Below are 19,544 nucleotides of genomic sequence, written 5' to 3' on the forward strand. Positions count from 1 at the left end.
CATGTCCTTTTGTTTCAGGGATTTATATTTTATTTATTTGGTCTATTGGTTTATCTTTTTATCCACATTTATGTCATATTTTACAGTAGTTTTATAGTAAGTCTTGGTACCAACAGAATAAGGGTAGTTATCAGGGAAATGCCAATTAAACTCACAATGAGCCAGACTGTAAAAAAAAAAAAAAAAAAGGCTAAGTAGACCAACTTTTGGTGAGTATGTGGCACAATAAAAATTCTCATGACACTATTGGGAGGAGTTTCAGGGGTAAAAATCTATTCAACTAATTTGGGAAATTGTTGGAAAAATTAACTAACTTTTAAAATACACACCTTTTTTTGGACCTGTTATACTCCACTCGGCATATACCCATCAGAAGTGCACATAAAGGTGCTCAAACACATGAACAGAAATGTTGATGGCAGCATTATCCTATATAATAAAAGCCTAATATGCAAATTGTCCCCAGAGGCAGTTGTTTTACCAGGAGTTCAGCTGGGAGACTGGGAGTTCAACCACTCACTATGATGTGCGCTGACCATCAGGGAGCTGCATGGAACATTGCAGGCCTTGGTGATGCACTGCTACCTCTCACCGGCTACCTGGGGGTGGGGGTGACAGCGTCAGAGGTGCGGTGAGAATGCAGGGTGTCCTCCAAGTTCGCTCTCACTCCCCCTGCTACCCTCCCCCTGGACACCTGGGCTCACGCACTGGGGAAGCCCCCATGCTCAGGTGCCAGGTGCCCATAAGAAGCCCACTTCACACTGCACAGGCTTTTGAGTGAGCCAAGCTGTAGCCGCTGGTACTGCAGGAGCTGGTTGGGACTCCCTGTGGTTTTGTGCAGGAGCTGGTCTGTGAGGCCAGCTGGGAGAGAGTGTGCTGCCCACCTGGCTTCAGTGCAACACCGCTGGGCAGCCCAGAGGCCCACACTGCACCCCAGCCCGCGGCATCCCGCTGCACTCACCTCATCTCCGTGTGGGGACTCTGGTGCCATGACTCAGGCAGAAGGGGGCACATGGGGGCCCGGGGGCCCAGGTGCTGCCCAGGGCCCAGAGGTCAGCTGGGACCTGCTCTTCCACACCAGATGCTTGTGCTTCAATCACTGGCAAGGCCTAGGGTCTGCACCGGTGCATGAACTTCATGCACCGGGCCTCTAGTTCATAATAACTCCAAATGGGAAATAGCCATATGTTCAACATTAGAATGAATAAATAGAGTAGTATATTATACAATTTAATATTAGACAACAAAGAAAATGTGCAATCTATTGATATATACAATTCATGTATGAGTCTCTGAGACAATTCATTAGGAAGGAGTGGTTAACTGTATTTGGAAAACGACACAATGAGAGCTTATGGGTTGCTGGAAATGATTTATTTATAGATCTGTATGGTATCACATGGTTATGCTCATTTTGTGATAATTTGTAATACTAGATGCATGTGATTTGTTCATTTTTGTATGCAGATATAAAGTCTGAATGAAAATGTATCAAAACTGTTTTGAATAGAATACTGCAAATATTATAGTTAGATGTCATCATTTCAACCCAATATTTTTCCAAAAGTAAATTATGGTTCCATAATTATTTCTAAGCATAATATCTCGTTAATCATGAAGTTGAAAATGCATTTGTTGAAAATGGGCATCTTAGTTTCTTATTGATGTTCAAACAAATTGATCTGGTGCAGGCTCAGATTTCCAGCTGGTCAAGAACATTTTACATCGTAATTCAGTTAGTTATCTTATTAGGTCTCCTTTTCAGCCTTATGTAATTGATAAATTTCATAAGCATGTCTTTCGTGCCTTAGATAATAAAAATATTAAAATTGACAGAACACAGAATGAAAGTCTGTGGCACATCATTAGAGAGCTCTCTTCAAGTCCCCATAGTCATTAATCAGCAAATTTGGGGCATAATTATTAACCATTTTAAAATTTACCTAAAACTATTATCTCTCAGACCACATTTCACCATTTATACTTAGAGATATACCCCAAATGCTTAGCTAAAATTAAATTAGAAATACATCTATGGCATTTCTTGTGTTCTACTACATAAGAATGTGCTCATTAAAGTAAATTCTTATAACCCACCAATGATCACCTCCAGTAACACCCCCCCCATTTCTCTTTTATTCTAACTGTTCATTACCTATATGCGAATTTTTGAATAACTTTGTCTATTTTTTTCTAGATTTACTAAGTCCCCTGTTTTTTAAACTCATGGGTTTTTTGTTTGTGTGTTTGTTTGTTTGGGCTATCTTTAATTTTCTGACCGCTCCTTGATAAATATTCAAGGAAGCTAATGTTACATTTATGAATAATGCCAGTCCTTTGGGATATAATCTGAATGTTTCAAAAATGTTAAAGCATCTATGCCTTTCTTATTATGTCCTATCCTAACCTGACTCAGGAAATAATTCCCTGTACCCAGTGATTCCTTCTGCTCTTCCTAGAACGATCTGAAAGCTGCCGTCCTTGCTGGCGGAGGTAGCAATGGGAGATGCACAGTCTGTCTTCCTGTCATTTAACAACAGATGATAAAATCATATCTTCCTTCTGTTTTGTTTCAAATATACTGGAATACTCCTTTGTTTTAAATTTATTTTATATGAGCAGTAATTTGCCATATATTTTCATAATGATAATGGCAATAACATTTTAACTTCTGTAGCTTATAACAGGTGTTAATTAATGCTCCTTCTAATCAACAAGTTATTAGACTTGGTTGAAGTTTCTTTGTCCTATCTCTTGTAGGTAGGTCACACGTTATACCTTCTAGCTGTTTATGCCCACTGTAAATGAAATCTGAGCTCATTAGCAAGCAACTTTTAGCTCTTATGATACCAGCTCTTTTTTCTCTTTCAATGAGATAATTCTCACTTTCATGCTTAAACACTATTTTTTAAATGTCTCATTTCATCAGTTTTACTATTTTCAACCAGCTGTTATTTGTACCTCATAATAAGCTAGAGGCCTGGTGCACAAAAATTTGTGCACTCGGGGGGGGGGGGGGTCCCTCAGCCCGGCCTATGCCCTCTTGCAGTCTGGGATCCCTTGAAGGATGCCCACCTGCTGGCTTAGGCCCACTCTCCGGGGGATTGGGCCCAAGCTGGCAATCAGATATCCCTCTGGCAGCGCAGCAGCCCTCGGGGGATGTCCACTTGCCAGCGGGGAGCAGGCCTATGCTGCAGTCAGACATCCTTAGCACTGCTGAGGAGGCAGGAGAGGCTCCCACCACCGCTGCTGTACTGGCAGCCTTCAGCCTGGCTTGTGGCTGAGCAGAGCTCCCCATGTGGGAGCACACTGACCACCAGAGGGCAGCTCCTGCATTGAGTGTCTTCCCCCTGGTGGTCAGTGTGTGTCATAGTGACCAGTCATTCCCAGTCTTTCTGCTGTTAGGGTCAGTTTGCATATTACCCTTTTATTATATAGGATAGAGGCCTGGTGCATGGGTGGGGGCCAGCTGGTTTTCCCTGAAGGGTGTCCCGGATCAGTGTGGGTGTCCTGCTGGGGTGCCTGGCTAGCCTGGATAAGGGGCTAGGGGCCATTTTCAGGCTTACCAAGCTCCCCCCAGAGCGATGGAAGCTCCCAGCCTCTCCTTTTTTTCTTTTTTATTCTGGGATTCATTTACCTTCTATAATTAAAACTTTGTAGCCTTGAAAGGAGCTCAGAGCCAGCCAGGGTAGGCGGGAGGGAAGCCTCCTTCTCGCTCCAGCTCCGTGGCCACAGCTGGCTGAAAGCAGGTGTCTGGGGTTTATTTACCTTCTATAATTGAAACTTTGTTGCTTTGAGTGGAGCTCAGAGTTGCCGCGGCAAGTGGGAAGCTTGGCTTCCTCCATCATTGGGGCAACCAAGCCTCTTGCTTGCTTCAGCTCCGTGGCTGCTGGCCACCATCTTGGTTGGGTTAATTTGCATATAGTCGCTCTGATTGGCTGGTGGGAGTGGCTTAAGGCATAGCAAAGGTACGGTTAATTTGCGTGTTTGTCTTTTAGTGTAGATTTTTTATAATATGCTCACATTCCATATGCTTTTCAGTGTTCAGAGGACCTTTTCATTTTGTTATGTCTTTTTTTTTTCTTTTTCAATTTTGAAAAATTCAATCATTCTTCAAATGTTTGAATTCTGTGTATTGGTTTTATTCTAGAACTAGAGGCCTGGTGCATGAAATTCCTGCGGGGGGTAGGGGCGGGTCTCAGCCAAGCCTGCACCCTTTCACAGTCCGGGAGCACTCAGGGGATGTCTGACTACATTTTTAAAAAATCACCCTGTACTTAATTTTCTTACTAACTCCTCCTTTTAAACTCCTCTCACTCTCACATTCTGTTTCTTCTTTGTATTTAACTATTTTTCTGACCTCACCCCATTTTAGCATCCTTCTCTTCCCTGCTTTCTTTCCCTACCTCCCTTTGAACCTCCTGTGGCCCCTCTCCCTCCCTCCCTCCCTCCTCCCTTCTCTCCCTTTATTCCCCATGTCTGTCTCCTTCTTACTCCTCCCCCATTCGCCTTTCCCTTGTGAGCCTGAACCCTACCTCCCTCCCTCCATCCTTATTATTACCACCCCCTCACCCCCGCCATGTCCACTGGTTTCTCTTTTAAACCTTCCCCCTTCCTCTCTGGAACCTGCTTCCAGCCCCGCCTGAGTGCACTTTGATATTAAACCTTTCATTCAGGGGGCATTAACCCCCAGCCCAGGGCCCAGCTCTGTCCAGGCCTTCGGCACCACCCCTTCCCTGGCCTCCCTGCCGCCGTCCTCCTCCCATTCACTGCCTGGGACACCCCAACTTCTAGTCAACAAAGTACACTTAATGCACCGCTGACCTAACCCTGGCCCCTGTCTTTGAGGTCCAGCCCTCAGGGATGAAAGCGGTACTCTCCTTAGTGTCCAACTCCGCCCCAGCTAAGCTGCGCCTCCCCTCCCAGCATGGGGCGCCCAGCCCAACAAGGGTGGCCGAGGCCCACATGGCCCAGGCACTGCTGCCTCAGAGCAGGAGCACCTCTGCCTGGAAGGCCTCGAGCCGTCCATCCCTCTGTCCCAATGGCCCACACAGGGGGCCACCGCCCTCCTCCCATGTTTGGGTGTGGCTCCCCACTTCATGCTGCCTGCACCCCGCCCCTCGCTGGACACAGCTGCTCCGCCCCTCCGGCAGTGGCCACCCCCTCCTACATGGAACCCTTCATTTCCTTTCCTTTTCCATTCCTGCATCTTTTTCTTGTTCCCTTTCTGTATTTCTGTTTCTCCTCTCTGCCTGTCTACATGCAGGCCTTCCTTCCTCTCCTTCTCCTTTCTTATCCCCTCCTATCGTATCCTATCCTAGCTACCTTGGGCCTCGCAGCTGCCTGAGCAGGGCCAAGGATGCAGCCTGCTGAATGGTCGTTACGTGACAGTGTCCTGGACAATTTGCATATTCTTTTATTATTAGTATAGATTTCTTAGATTTATCATTGAAATTCCCACTTTATCCTCCATGTCTATTTATTCCTACAAATTTTAACAGCTTTATTGATGTATCATTGATGTACACTAATCTATACATATTTAAATTGTAAAGTGTGATCTTTTTTATATATGAATATAGCCATGAAACCACCACCACAATCAAGATAATAAATACAACCTATACCCCCCCCCCCAAAATCTTCTGGAACTTTGTAACCTCTTCCTTTCCCTTCTTTGTCCCCATTCTGAAGCAATCATTGCTCTTCTTTTGTTCCTATATATAAGTTTACATTTCCTAGAATTGTGTATAAATGTAATTGTATGGTGGGCACCTTCCCGAATCCTTCCAGTTAGAATAATTATGTTTAGATTAATCATCTAGTGTGTATCAATGTCCATTCCTTTGTATTGCTGAGTTGTAGTCTGTTCTGTGATATATACAATTTGTTTATCCATTTATCTGCCAATGGACATTTGAGTTGTTTACAGCTTTGGACTATTACACATACAGTTTCTGTGAACATCATGGGCAGGACTTTGTATGTTCACATGCCTCCTTTTCTCATAAGAAAATACCTAGGAGAGGGATGATGGGATTATTGGTCAGTAGGACAGACCACTAGTACCTTCATCCATTCAGATGATTCTTTGTCCAGCTGTGAGTGGGTAGTTTCCTCAGATGTGTGGGTTCAGTGACAACTCAAAGGAGCCCCCTGCTGATTCTTTAGAATGATCTCTCTATGCAGTTTCTTCCTTGGCTTCTAACTTCAGCCACCTTGGTCTCCCCTGCTCTATCTTCTCAACCCAGGGATTCTGCCAAGTTCTTTCTGTGTCTCAGCCTTGACACTCTCTCAAGACAGGAAGATGAGGAAATGGGGCTAACTCCATTTATGTCCTGTACCTTAGGAATCTTAGCCCCTTTTGGCCTCATATCTTATTATCTTGTAAACTATTGTTTTATATATTGTATCTACTTTTTCGTTGTTTCAGGTGGGAAAGTAAATTAGATTTCTGTACTCCATCTTGGTAGAAGCAGATGTTCTGAAAATCTAACATATTTTGTATTTTCTATGGGGACTTCTATATAAATCCTTCTGTATTACCTTTCAGCAGACTGATTATTTGTGAGATAATGTAAGTTATGGATTTTCATCCAATGAGATATGTTTTTTTCTATCAATGACTGCATTTTTTATTTCTAAAGCAATCTGGTTCTTTTTAGCATTTGTCTATAAATAATTTTATGTCTCCCTGTTGAATCTGATCATTACTGCTATTTGTAATGCCTACCATTACTTACTTATATATCTGAGAACTTAAAATGTTTATTTCCACTGGTCCTCAATTGCTATTATATCTGGAGTTCATTTGCATTGGTCTTTTGACTATGTTATTTGTGATTTTCTCTACTCAGCTTCCCAGATCTCTGGTCCAGAAATACAGCCCACATGGACAACCTGTGCCTTTGCCTGGCAGTGTTATTAGGGAATCACAGGTCCAGTCACCAAGCCAGGAGGAGCCTTTCCTTAGCTCAGCTATGCTTTCCATCTTCTTTGGGCGTAGTCTCATATTTCTGAATCCGTGAGCAGCTGTTTTCTTTCCACAAGCAGCATAGTCCTGGGCTAGTCGGGGTTTTCAGCCCTGGCACATACTTCCTTTGTCTGACACATAGGAGATTTACTTTTATTGATGACCCTCAGAAACCGAGTTTAAGCAATAAAACAATTAAAAAAATAAAAATAAATAAAATAAAATATTTTAGTCATTCTATGAGAAAAAAGAAAGAAAGAAAGAAACCAAGTGTCCCACTTTCTCTGTGTGTCCCCAGACCCCAATTCCAGCAGGCCTCAGCTTCGGGCCTATTCATTGTTTGCATTTTTATTGCTTTTCTTGTGCATGGAAGTGTTTATCTTATTTTTGAATCTTGCTATTTTTTTCCAATTTTTTTTTATCTATTTTATCTAGAAATACTGTGTATTTAGACCAGAAGGAGGCCTCTAAGCCTAAAGTCATAATGCTATCTTGCCTGAAAGTCTCCTTTTCAATTTATTCTTTTCATCTGATACATAAATGTCAGCTAGTTATTAAAGATAGTTCTGTACTTAATTGAAATGTTTTTCTACCTTTAAAGAAAATTAGACTCCAGGCTTATAATCTCTGGTGGTGTTACAACCACCCACTTAGGCATCATGTCTATTCAGGAACCATTTATCACTAGAAAAGAAACTAAATGCTCTCTCCTGAACCACCCACCACTAAGCTCCTTTTTTCTCTCAGATATACTAATTTACAAAACAGAAATGGCTATCATAATTATAAGCTATCACTAAGTTTTGAGTGCAAGTTTCATTCATTTCTCTAGATTCTTTATTTTATTTTTATTTTTATTTATTTTTTAAATATATTTTATTGATTTTTTACAGAGAGGAAGGGAGAGAGATAGAGAGTTAGAAACATCGATGAGAGAGAAACATCGATCAGCTGCCTCCTGGACACCTCCTACTGGGGATGTGCCCACAACCCAGGTACATGCCCTTGACCGGATTCGAACCTGGGAACTTTCAGTCCACAGGCCGACGTTCTATCCACTGAGCCAAACCGGTTTTGGCAGATTCTTTATTTTAATTTATCACTCAAGTAACCCCAGTAGAGTGAATATCTAGAATATGAACACTGTGTATCTTTATGGTTCACATACACACAATCCACACTCACACATATGCACACACACACACATTCACAGGGGAGGAGGGATGTGTGTATGAGAGAGAGAGAAAAAAAGAAGAGGGGGGAAGGAAGGGAGGGTGTTGGAAAGCAAGCAATGGGAGAGAGAGAGAAAGAGTGATTAACACAGGAGAGAATAGGAAGGAGGCAACAACAGCCCTACTGTTTAGGAAATAGAGTATTGCATTAAGTCACATAAGCCAGTCAGAGAAAGACAAGTATCACATGATCTCACTCATATGTAGAATCTAGTGAACAAAATAACCTGATGAACAAAATAGATCCAAAGACGTAGAAGCGTGGAACAGACTAAGGGACCTCAGAGGGAAGGAGCCTGGCAGGAAGAAATTAACCAAATAATTTATATACATGTATGCATAACCTATGGACACAGATAATAGTGCAGTGAAGGCCTGGGGATGGGGTGGAGGGTTTCCGTGGGGAGGAAAGGGGACATCTGAATGCTTTGAACAATAAAGAATAAAGATATTTTTGGTTCTATTGGTTCTAGACAGTTATTCTTAAGTCTCCGAAACTAAGAGTTTATGGCTATTTAAAATCTCTTCCTCTTCTGCCTCCTCTTTGACTTTCCATTTTTTTTCCTTTGAGCTAAAACAATATCCACAGGGAACGTGTTTGCCCTGATGCACTCTCCACGCCATCTTGAGGAGCAACTTCTGCTCTGCTGTGTGCCATTTTCCTGAGTTTTTTTTTTTTGTGTGTGTTTTTTTGTTTTTCGTTTTTGTTTTTTTTTTGTCATGAAAGGGTTGTCATTCCTAATCCTTGGATTGATAGAGGTTATACATGTCACAACCCAAATGAACAAAGTAATCAACTTCCCCAAATTACATTGCTTGATAGATCAAAGAGAAACAGGAAACTTTTTTATCCACCTTTCCACTATGTTCCTGATGCAAGCCTGACATTTGCCCACCCCTTGAAGTTAATCACTATTCTCTCCACATATCCTTCTGCGAAGGAATAAGTCTTAACATATATTTTTACTTGTTTCAGATTTTTGCTTCTCTTAAAGTTATCAATAAGTTCTATTCTTTTAAGGTGATGAGATTAATGGGATTAACTAGTTTATGTTAATTGCCTCCTTATTGAAAAATTGTAATGCATCAAAAAATAGGTAATATAAGGAAATGTATTCTGCGATATTCTTTGCAGGACTAATTAGAGGAAATAGTCTAAATTTCAATGATCAGTTGAATATACTTTCTCTTCCCTCACGTAATAATTGCTTGTTTACTTCAATGGCCAAACCACCTTGTTGCTTTTGTAACACATCGATAGGCCTTTATACACAATTATATATAGAATTTCTCCTAAGTTTGGAACAAAATATCCAACAGATAGGAAAATATATTTATAATCTCTTGATGACTGGGTACATTGTTATCTGAAAAATTTACTGCTCCTCCAAAATTTTACAGAATTGTAGGTGAAGTCTGCATGTGGATGATATATTACCCTAGGTAATACTAGACACTACAATGGGAAAAAATACACATGCAAATAACACACAAAGTAGAAAGCAGAGACAATTACTTCGTATCACTAGTGAGCAGATTTTCAGGAAAGTGGTTCCAAGGAGGTTTTGCAGACTACACTTTCCAGAACACAAATTCTGAGATGGAGACTAACACATAGGACTTTATTAGGGAATGTTAGGTGGATGAGACCTGTGGAAGGGAAGGAGATGAAGAAGAAATAGGCAGGGGGAGAGGTCGAGATGCAATGCAGTCTCAAAGGAGGTTTCAACCAATTCTGCAGGGAGTTTTCCCAAGTTGGAGCCAGGGGCCTGGACTTCTACAATCCCCAGTCAAGCAGTCATTGCATCTGTACAACCCCAAGAAGGTGCATGGCCTTGGGTAAATGCCTCTTTTTAGTTCTGGAAATTCCTGAAGAGGAATTACAGCTAGCTAGTGTGTCTGGCAACACGGAATTACAGAGGCACCAAGTCCTCAGTCATAAAGGCGGACCTCAGTGGCACATCACAGCCTCTACCACAGGAGGTGTTATTTTCAGGGAACATGCTGATACTTCAAGGAGAATCAGTATTTTCCCAGTTTTATTGACCTTTTGATTATGTATAGTACAACCTCAATATAACATACTAATTTGGGTGAGGGGGTGTCCATTAAAGCTGCAAGCCCATTATATAATAAAGTAGGTTTTCTGATTGCCTGTTTTAAAAAATTGACAAATTAGTTTACCTGTTTTTACTTATGTAGGCATGTTTGTGTAATCAAAAGTATGTATGAAACCCCAGCCGGTTTGGCTCAGTGGATGGAGCATCGGCCTGTGGACTGGGGGGTCCCGGGTTCAATTCCGGCCAAAGGCATGTGCCTTGATTGCGGGTACATCCCCAGTGGGGGGTGGGCAGGAGGCAGCTGAAACGATGTTTCTCTCTCATCGATGTTTCTGACTTTCTGTCCCTCTCCCTTCCTCTCTGTGAAAAATCAATGGAATATATTTAAAAAAAAGTTAATTAAAAAAAGTATGTATGGAAAGTTTAATTTCACAGAATAGTTTTCTGTATGTATTACTGTATTTTAAAGTTATACTGAATAAGTCTAGTGAATGCATGCATTCACCCGTCGCCCAGAGTAAACAAATGGCTGGGGCTTGGCTTAGTGCACATGGAAACATTGGCCTGCGCGTGTTAAAACTGCTGCAAAAAGTCATGACGAGGGACAACAGAACCAGTCACCACAAGAGCTGTGTGATCACATGCTAATCATCTCCCAAACTTTGCTTATGAGTGATGACTCTTGGATTAAAATATATAGACTATAGTTGTAAATATGTAATATTTATTTACTATAAATAAATTGCTACAGTGTTTTTTCCAACATACTGCCTATTCACTAAAAGTTGTTAAAAATAACAGTGAATTGATAACAATAATAACCTATTTAATTATAAGCAAATTTTGCTTAAAAGGATTTTAAAATTAACAGAGTGTTAATTTTCACATATGACATACAGACCGGAGATTTTACCCATTAAATCTGAAGTCCATTAAATCAAGGTCTGTAAAATGGAGAGTTTACTGTATTACCTATGACTTCATGCTACAGCAGCAGAGTTTACTACTTGTAACAGATGTGGTATAACAGATGCAGAGCCTAAAACATTCAGTACTTAACCTTTTCCAAAGAAAGTTTGCTGGCCCTTGATCCAGCGTTCACAACCATGAAATAATATGTCACTTCAAATGTAAGAAACTCAATACAGTATATATTTTTCTTGCCTTTTATCCTTTGTGCTATTATAGTCATACATTTTATTTCTACATCTCTAATTCATTGTTACTGCGTTTATTTTAAACACTCAATTATCTTTTTGAGAAATTTAAAAACATGACCAAATATTTTATACTTATGTACATATTTACCATGTTCAGCATGTTTCTTCATGGATATAATGGTACTAGTATGAGTTTTAATACAGTAATTTAACCTTGGAGCTGGAAAACTTCCATTTCTTATAGTACATATCTACTGGTGATGAATTTGCTCAGCTTTTGTCCTAAATATCATTATGTTGCTTTCATTTTAAAGGATATTTTGGCTGGATATAGAGCTTTTTGTTGGCAGCTTCCCTTTTACTTTTTTTTTCATCACCTCAGATATGCTGTTTCATTGTCTTTCAGCCTGAATTGTTTTCGCTGAGATGTTATTGCCTTCTTCTTACTTTCAAGATGTTCTCATTAGCATTGTTTTTGTTTGTTTGTTTTACCAATTGATTATGAGGTGTCTTGGTGTGTTTTTCTTTTATTTATCTTTTTGGAATCTGGTAAATTTCTCATGTATCTGGGTTTATATTTTTCAACCATTATTTCTTCAAATGAATATTTTTCTTCCTAATTTCTACCTTCTCTGCTTTTAGTATTCCATTTGCATGACTGTTAGGACACAACATTATCCTATAAGTTAGTGGAGTACTGTTCATTTTTAAGCCTTTTCTGAGCTTCAATTTGAAAGGTTTATATGACCCTATATTCAAGTACACTAAAGTGTTTTTTTCCCCCTCAACTTCTAATCTGCTGTTAAGTCCATCCATTAAAAGTTTTATTTCAGATGTATTTTTTAGTCCAAAAACTTTCATGGTTTTGATTTTTGTTCTTTCTTTTCTCCATTAAGATTTTATATTTGTGTCTTCAATATTTATATATTATCTTTTTATAAATGGCACTAATTTATAATCTCTGTTTTGAAGTCCTGGTCTGCTAATTTTATCATCTCTGTCATTTTTTAGTCAATATCTATTGACTGACTTTTTTCTGGTAATAAGTCATTATTTTTCTGCTTCCTCAAAGGTCTAGTATTTTATTAAATTTTTCTACTGGGCATTATAAATGCTATGTTGTTGAGTTTCTAAACGTCCATGGCCTTCCTAATGGAGTGTTGAGTTTTGTTTAAGCAAGGACTTATTTACTTGTGGGTAAGGTTGATCTTTCTTCAGGCTAGTTACCAACCTTTGTTCAGATGTGTGCAGGGTAGCCTGTATTTTAGGGCCACCTTATTCTAATCCCTTTCTGAGATCTCTACTGAAACCTAGGGTTGTTCAGCAAGTTTGCTCAATCTTGTCTCACCTGAAATCAACCTAATCTCAGCCCTGTGCATCCTCCGGTTGCTCATTTGGAAAATTCCCTCCAGGTGGTCTGGAGGAAGGTTGTTTTCAAATACATAGCTCAGTTTTCATCCAGAGTCAGAGCTGTAGAAACTCATTGGTGGTCCTGTGCAGCTTCTCAGGGCTCTTTCTTGGCACAGCTGCCTCTCTCTGGAACTCTGTCCTCAGAAGCTATGCTTCTGATTTGTCTCCTTCTCAGTGATGCTGCTGTTTCTATTTGGGAAACTCCCTCATGTGCTGTGATCCAGAAGATGAACCAGGCAGAAAGCCAGGGGCTGGCAGTGCTCACCTCACTTGTTTATCTTCTCTCGTGGATCAGGGTCCTGCACTGACTGTTGTCCAATCTCCAAAAGGGTAATTTTAATATACACTTTGTCAGGTTTGTGAATTTTTGTGGTGGGAGAGCTATTCTATCATTGCTGAAAGCAAAAATAAACCATATAAACATCATTAAATGAATGACCTATCTGTGATGATTTACAAAATGATTTTATTAGCATGGTCGTCATTGCATAAATTTATTTTCAGCCTTTAAATTCCTTATTTGAAAATGATGCATATATTTTGGTGTATTCTGAATTGGATAACGTATTAAATATTTTTCTCTTATTTTCTCCCATTAGCAGCCAAACTCACTCAAAAAATTATGTTGCCTGTTAGTACCAAGCATTATGCCATATTTTCTGTAATGTATTTATGTGCAACCACAGTTATTTTACATAGTGGTATAAATTAGGAGCCTTTTTGTTCTATATTAGTGCCATTTTTCTAGTAAATATTTTTGCATTCTTACTATTTACCAAGTATTTATTATATTTTGCCAAAAGAATTTCATTTCATTTAGCAACTCGAATTATTTTCCTAGAAATGTGATTATTAAGAGTCATAGGTTATATATTTCTTAAGAGTTAGTGAACATATTGCCTGATTTACTAACTTAGTTCTCATGAGTACAGGGGCTTAGTGTAACACTATGCCTCATCTTAAGAACTAGTGTCCTTTGAACTCTGACCTTTTGACAGCAAAATATATTTTAGAGTTGTGTATAATTATGTTTTGTTACATTTATAATCTACTAAAAGATAAAACCTTGTGTGAAGAATTAATAGATTGTCATATTTTTCCTAGTGATTTTGAGTGGAAGAATTCATGGTAAATTGATCAACCCTCAGCCAATTAGACTTTGACATGTACTAATAAGATCTAATTGAGGAATTATGAAGACATTTGCTCAGGAGAAAATGAGCACATAATTATACCATAAAGAGGTTAGAGCATCACTGTAACCCAGCTGGAAGAATATTAGTGGAAGTCCCAGTGGCATCTGTAAAGGACATTTCATAATCTCTGTGTGAAATACAGCACTGCCAAGGCCAACTATAAGACGAAAAATAATCCATTGTCAATTATAGAAGTTTAACTTTAAATATCTATTCTCCCTTTCATCTCTACTTTGTTCAGGTGCCGGGGGATGGTCTCCATCAGACAGTGACCATTATCAATGGCTTCAGGTTGACTTTGGCAATCGGAAGCAGATCAGTGCCATTGCAACCCAAGGAAGATACAGCAGTTCAGACTGGGTGACCCAATACCGCATGCTCTACAGTGATACTGGGAGGAACTGGAAACCTTATCATCAAGATGGGAATATCTGGGTGAGTCACTGTGGGAGAGCAAAGACACACAGTTGACAAAGTTGCAGATGTGTGACCCTTGACCCTCTCTGCCCTGGTGTGGCCTGGTTGGAGGTTGATCTTGTGGATTTTTTTTTCCTTGTCTTTGTGTTATTATTCTCTGGCACTTGCTAAATGAGAAAGAAATGCAAACAAAGGACAAGGAGGTGGGAATACAGATCCACACTGCTGTGTGCTCACCCTGCACCATGCCTTTCTCATAGTGGTGGGAAAAATCTAATCTTTCAAAGTGAATGTATCCTCTTCCCCAAGTTCTAGTATGTTTCTAGGCAAACAACACCTCCCAATAAAACTGTGTTGAAATTAAAAAAATAATAATTATTGGGTGAATAACTTAAAGATGATAGAACACTTTAATTTACTTAAACACTGTATTTTGAGTTACTATATTTTTGTCTGGAGGACCTACCTGAAATGGTACAAATTGTTTCCAAATCCTGAACCATGAGTTAACAAATACAATGAAAAAAAATTTTTTTCCTGACTTAGGTTTCCAATTTTTACTCCCACTCACTTTTACTTGCCTCAGACTGTTTCTATTGAAGATATTTCATTAATATCTTCATGTGAAAAGGTCTATGGCCAATGGAGTGACTTAACCTGCTGATGAGTGCTGGGCAGAGCAGATCACTTCCTGCTGGAAGCTCATCCCATTTTCTATTTTGCTTCAATCTGGGTTGTTTAGATGAAACTCTACCCAATATTTACTGACCATTTATATATGAAGAGAAAGGTAAGGTACACGCATGGTTTTCTTTTAAAATAGAAGAAAATGGAAGACCAGCCATAGCTCTGGAGCACTAGACACAATACTGAGTATTCCTTCCCTAAACATTTTTTTTAGCATCATCTCACACCAAAAGGTTGCAGGTTTGATCCCTGGTGAGAGTGTTTTTTGGGAGGCAATTGGTCAATGTTTCTCTCCCCCTCCTCTCTCTCTAAAAATCAATAATAATAAAAAGAGCTACCAATTGCAATAATAGTTTTTTTTTTTCTTTTAGAAACCTTATGCAAGTTCCCCATCATTCCAAGTTTGCTAAAACTTTTGCAATGAATAGCTGATGAATTTTTTTAAATATAAGTGTATTTATTTATTTTTAAGTTGATTTTAGAGTGAGAGGAAGGGAGGGGGGGCAGGTTCCCTGGCCGCAAGGCAAGACCTGCTGCTGGGCCTTCTGGGTCCTGGCCTGCGTCACTGTGGGAGATGCGATTGCCTGGCTTCTCTGATCACTGGCAGGGGCGGGCAAAGGTGGCCCGGCTCTCCCGGTTTTCCAATCACGGGCCGGGGGGCAGGGCCGCCTTGGCCCTGCCACCCGGCTCTTGGCTGCCGCCTGAGTTTCAGATCACCATCAGTGGCAGGCAGCTTCTTCCTGTCCTTCCCCTTTCGCCTCCCAGCATTTCGCCTACATATGCAAATTAACCGCCATCTTTCTTGGCAGTTAATTTGCATATCTTGCTGATTAGCCAATGGGAAGTGTAGTGAAGGTATGGTTAATTTCAATCTTTGTCTATTATTAGATAGGATGGGAAGGGGCTTCAGCACCTCATATTTCTGGACAGCAGAAAGGGTTCTGTGCAGGGAAAAAGACTGGCTCCCCGTGCAACTAGAGGTCAAATTTCTCTCTTCTGCTCATGCTTTTGGCTGCATGACTTGTGGTTTTGGACTATTATCTCTGAAAAGCAACTCAGTGTCTTCTTAGAAATAGGATAGTTTGAGCTGGTTCTGCAGTTACACTGGCTTGGGTAGATGGTCATTTCCATAGCAGTATCCAATGATAGTAACTGTTATGTGAACTAAGGATATAATGTCCTGAAAAATAAAATGTGATGCTAGAGTAGTCCTTTCGAAATAACTTCTATCAAGCCATGATTGTTTTGCAAAAACATTTGTATGTATATTTGGATGTGTAAGTTGTAGGAGGCAACTAGTGGGGAAAATGTCTCTTTGTTCAAAGTTTTCATCTCAAGATAATTCAAAGTCTCAAGCATAATTTATTTATTATTTTTAAAGTGGTTTTCAACCCTGGATACACAATGGAATAACCTAAAAAGTTTTGAAACACAGGGATGTTGGGTACCATCTCCAGATGTTGAATTTAGTTGGTCTAAGGTACAACCTGGACAGTGGGATTTTAAAGCTCCCCAGGTCATGCTAATATACAGCCACCACTGAGAACCATATCTTAGACTGAATTTTGGCCTGTGGGTAGAGTGTGGATGGAGAAATTTTATTGTGAAAAGCAATAGTAGAATAGAAAAATTAGAAAGGGCATTTTTTAAAGTTTAGTAGAGACAGAGAGAGAGAGAGAGAGAGAGAGAGAGAGAGAGAGAGAGAGAGAGAGAGACACCAAGTGACCAACCACCCAACAGACCAATCAACTGAGGGTAGACAGGTTCAGATCACAAGCTCTTCCTATAAAACACTCATTATTTTCTAACTCTCTAAGGATTTTAATCTAAAATCAGATTAGCATGTTGATAAAAGTATTAGAGGGACTACAAGACAGACTCCAAAGTATCTTTCCCATTTCTGTTTTTGTAAAGTTTTCATCTCACAATTGAGAGAGTATCAATACGCTCCTATCATACTGTGTTCAGGTAATAATGAAAATGGCTGCTAAAATGCAGCAATATCTGAGTTTTAATTCATGTATCAGATTCTAAGCAGTTAGGCATAATCCCGTGCTAAACACAGAGGCATACAGTCAAAGGGCTGAGTAGGGTAAAATCTTCCAAGATGACAAGGACTCTTTTGGCAATATAAAAAATTATATTACTTTTAATAATCAGTGACAGAAATGTTTTAATCATTATGATATATTCTAAAAGACAACATTCATTGTTTTCTAAATATTATTGAGGACTTTATAGTAAATGTTTTAACACGAATTAAATCATTAAAATTTAGCATTTACAAATCTCAACAAAAATACACTTTGGTTTAAGTTTATTAAAAATGATAACTAATATTGGATTTTATTTTAATCCAACTATTATTTAGCTACTATTTTCTAGACTAGTAATGTTGGCGGCAAGAATGGCACTGGGTATTAGACTGTTGGGGTCAGACGGGACATCAGTTCAGTAACCTCGGTACTTGAGTTCTGGCTAAGAAAGAATTCAGAGCCAAGACTAAAACTATAAGAGAAAGTTTATTTAGAAAGTCCCAGAGGTAGAAGTGAACTGTAGAAGGAATGGACTCAGGAAACAAGTTACAAAAGCAAAAGAAGGGGCACTTGGAGCTTAGGAGAAAGAAAGGTAGAGGTAATGCCCTGGAGGGAAGAAGAGTGGGAGGGAGAGGAGAAAGACCAGGCCAGGCAGGTCCTGCTCCTAGGAGGGAGAGCCACTCTGGGTCCTCCTTTGAGGGTATTTAAGGCTGGGGATTTTAGGGGAGGTCCCAAGGGAGGATCTCAATAGAACAATCATCAGCTTTTCATGTGTGTCCTTTCAGGTTCATGGTCTCCACTGATTGACCAGCCCTGGGAGGGGGTTGGGGGGGGAAGCGGGGCATCATAGTCAATACAGCTGGTCCTGGTGTCAGTCATGGCCTTGTTTGTCTGGTTTTGCTGCTTTTCTGGGCCTGGAGCTGAGAGACAACTGAGGCCGAGATGCATTTGATGCAGGTCAGAATCTCATTGCCCTGCACACTTAACGCTTAAGGGCTGTTCTCTGGCCCCCATTGTCATTCCCCCTCTAAGGGCATCAAACCTGCATGACTAGCCACACGCCAGGGGAAGAAAGGTCAGGGAGGGTCCAAATCACATGACCAGTGATATGGAAGGTCAGGGGGTCTAAACTGCATGACCAGCGATATGCTAGGGGAGCAAAGGTTACTCTGGGGGTGAGGTCCTTATTTTTCGAGTTTTGCCCATTGCTAGGTATCTAGGGCTTTCTGTCCTGGTGACCTTCTGTACCTGGGCCATCATCCTTTTTGCTTTCTGTCCTGGTGACCTTCTGTACCTGGGCCATCATCCTTGCTCTGCTAATGTCTGTCTAATTGCCTACCTTAGTAACATCGTAAACATTTGTCTGTAATTTAAACATATTTTTCTTTTAATTTTTTTCTTAAAAGATGACAAAATGTTTATGTATTCCTAATTATTTTTAAAGCACTGTTTATCCCTTTGTTAATGGTAGGCACATATCAGACTGTGATCATGACCACTGAATGTAATAGACAGAATCCCACAGAACAGGACTATTTTATTATCTACACTAATAAAAGAGAAAAATGGTAATTGGCGTACGACGATACCCTTTTCATTGGCTAATCAGGGCTATATGCAAATTAACTGCCAACTATGATTGGCAGTTAACTGACAACTAATATTGGCAGTTAACTGCCAATAAGATGGCGGTTAATTTGCATATGTAGAAACAATGCAGGGAGGCCAAAGGGAAAGCAGGAAGAAGCCCCCTGCCACTGACAGTGATCAGAAACCCAGGGGGGAGCTAAGAGCTGGGGGGCAGGGCAAAGGCGGCCCCTGGGGCCGCCTTTGCCCTGCTCCCCAGCCATGATCGGAGAATCAGGCGCCTTTGCCGCCCTGGCCAGTGATAGCAGGAAGTAGGGGTGGAGTCAGCGATGGGAGCTGGGCACAGTCGAAGCTGGCAGTCCCGGGAGCTAGGGGTCCCTTGCCTGGGCCTAAAGCGGAGCCCACGGTCGCGGGGCCGCTGCAGCTGCGGGTCCCTGCTACCCAAGCCGGACGCCTCAGCCAGAGGCGTTAGGCCTGGGCAGGGGTGGAGCCTGCAACCGCGGGGAGCTGGGGGTTCCCTGCCCAGGCCTGACACCTCTGCCGGAGGCCTCAGGCCTGGTCAAGGGGCCGATCCGGTGATTGGTGATCGGAGGGTGATGAGGGTCAACTCCTCTGGCCGAGGCATCAGGCCTGGACGGGGGGCTGAGCCAGGGATTGGGGGGATATGATGGTCCCCTTGCCCAGGCCTGAAGCCTGGGTCAGAGGCATCAGGCTTGGGCGGGGGGTGGAGCAAGCGATCAGAGGGAGATGGGGGTCCCCTGCCCAGGCATGATTCCTGGGCCAGAG

The 19,544-nt window shown here is 40.9% G+C and overlaps 1 protein-coding gene across 1 annotated transcript in view; it reads left to right on the forward strand.

The window, feature by feature from the left end:
* CNTNAP2 (contactin associated protein 2) overlaps positions 1-19,544 on the forward strand; it is a 1,845,032-nt gene that overhangs the window by 604,699 nt on the left and 1,220,789 nt on the right. Inside the window, exon 3 of the mRNA XM_059712082.1 lies at positions 14,273-14,466. Coding sequence (XP_059568065.1) covers positions 14,273-14,466 — 194 coding nt within the window. The remainder of the gene's footprint in view (positions 1-14,272; positions 14,467-19,544) is intronic.

Source organism: Myotis daubentonii, chromosome 10 (assembly GCF_963259705.1).
Source record: "Myotis daubentonii chromosome 10, mMyoDau2.1, whole genome shotgun sequence".
NCBI classification, from domain to species: domain Eukaryota; kingdom Metazoa; phylum Chordata; class Mammalia; order Chiroptera; family Vespertilionidae; genus Myotis; species Myotis daubentonii.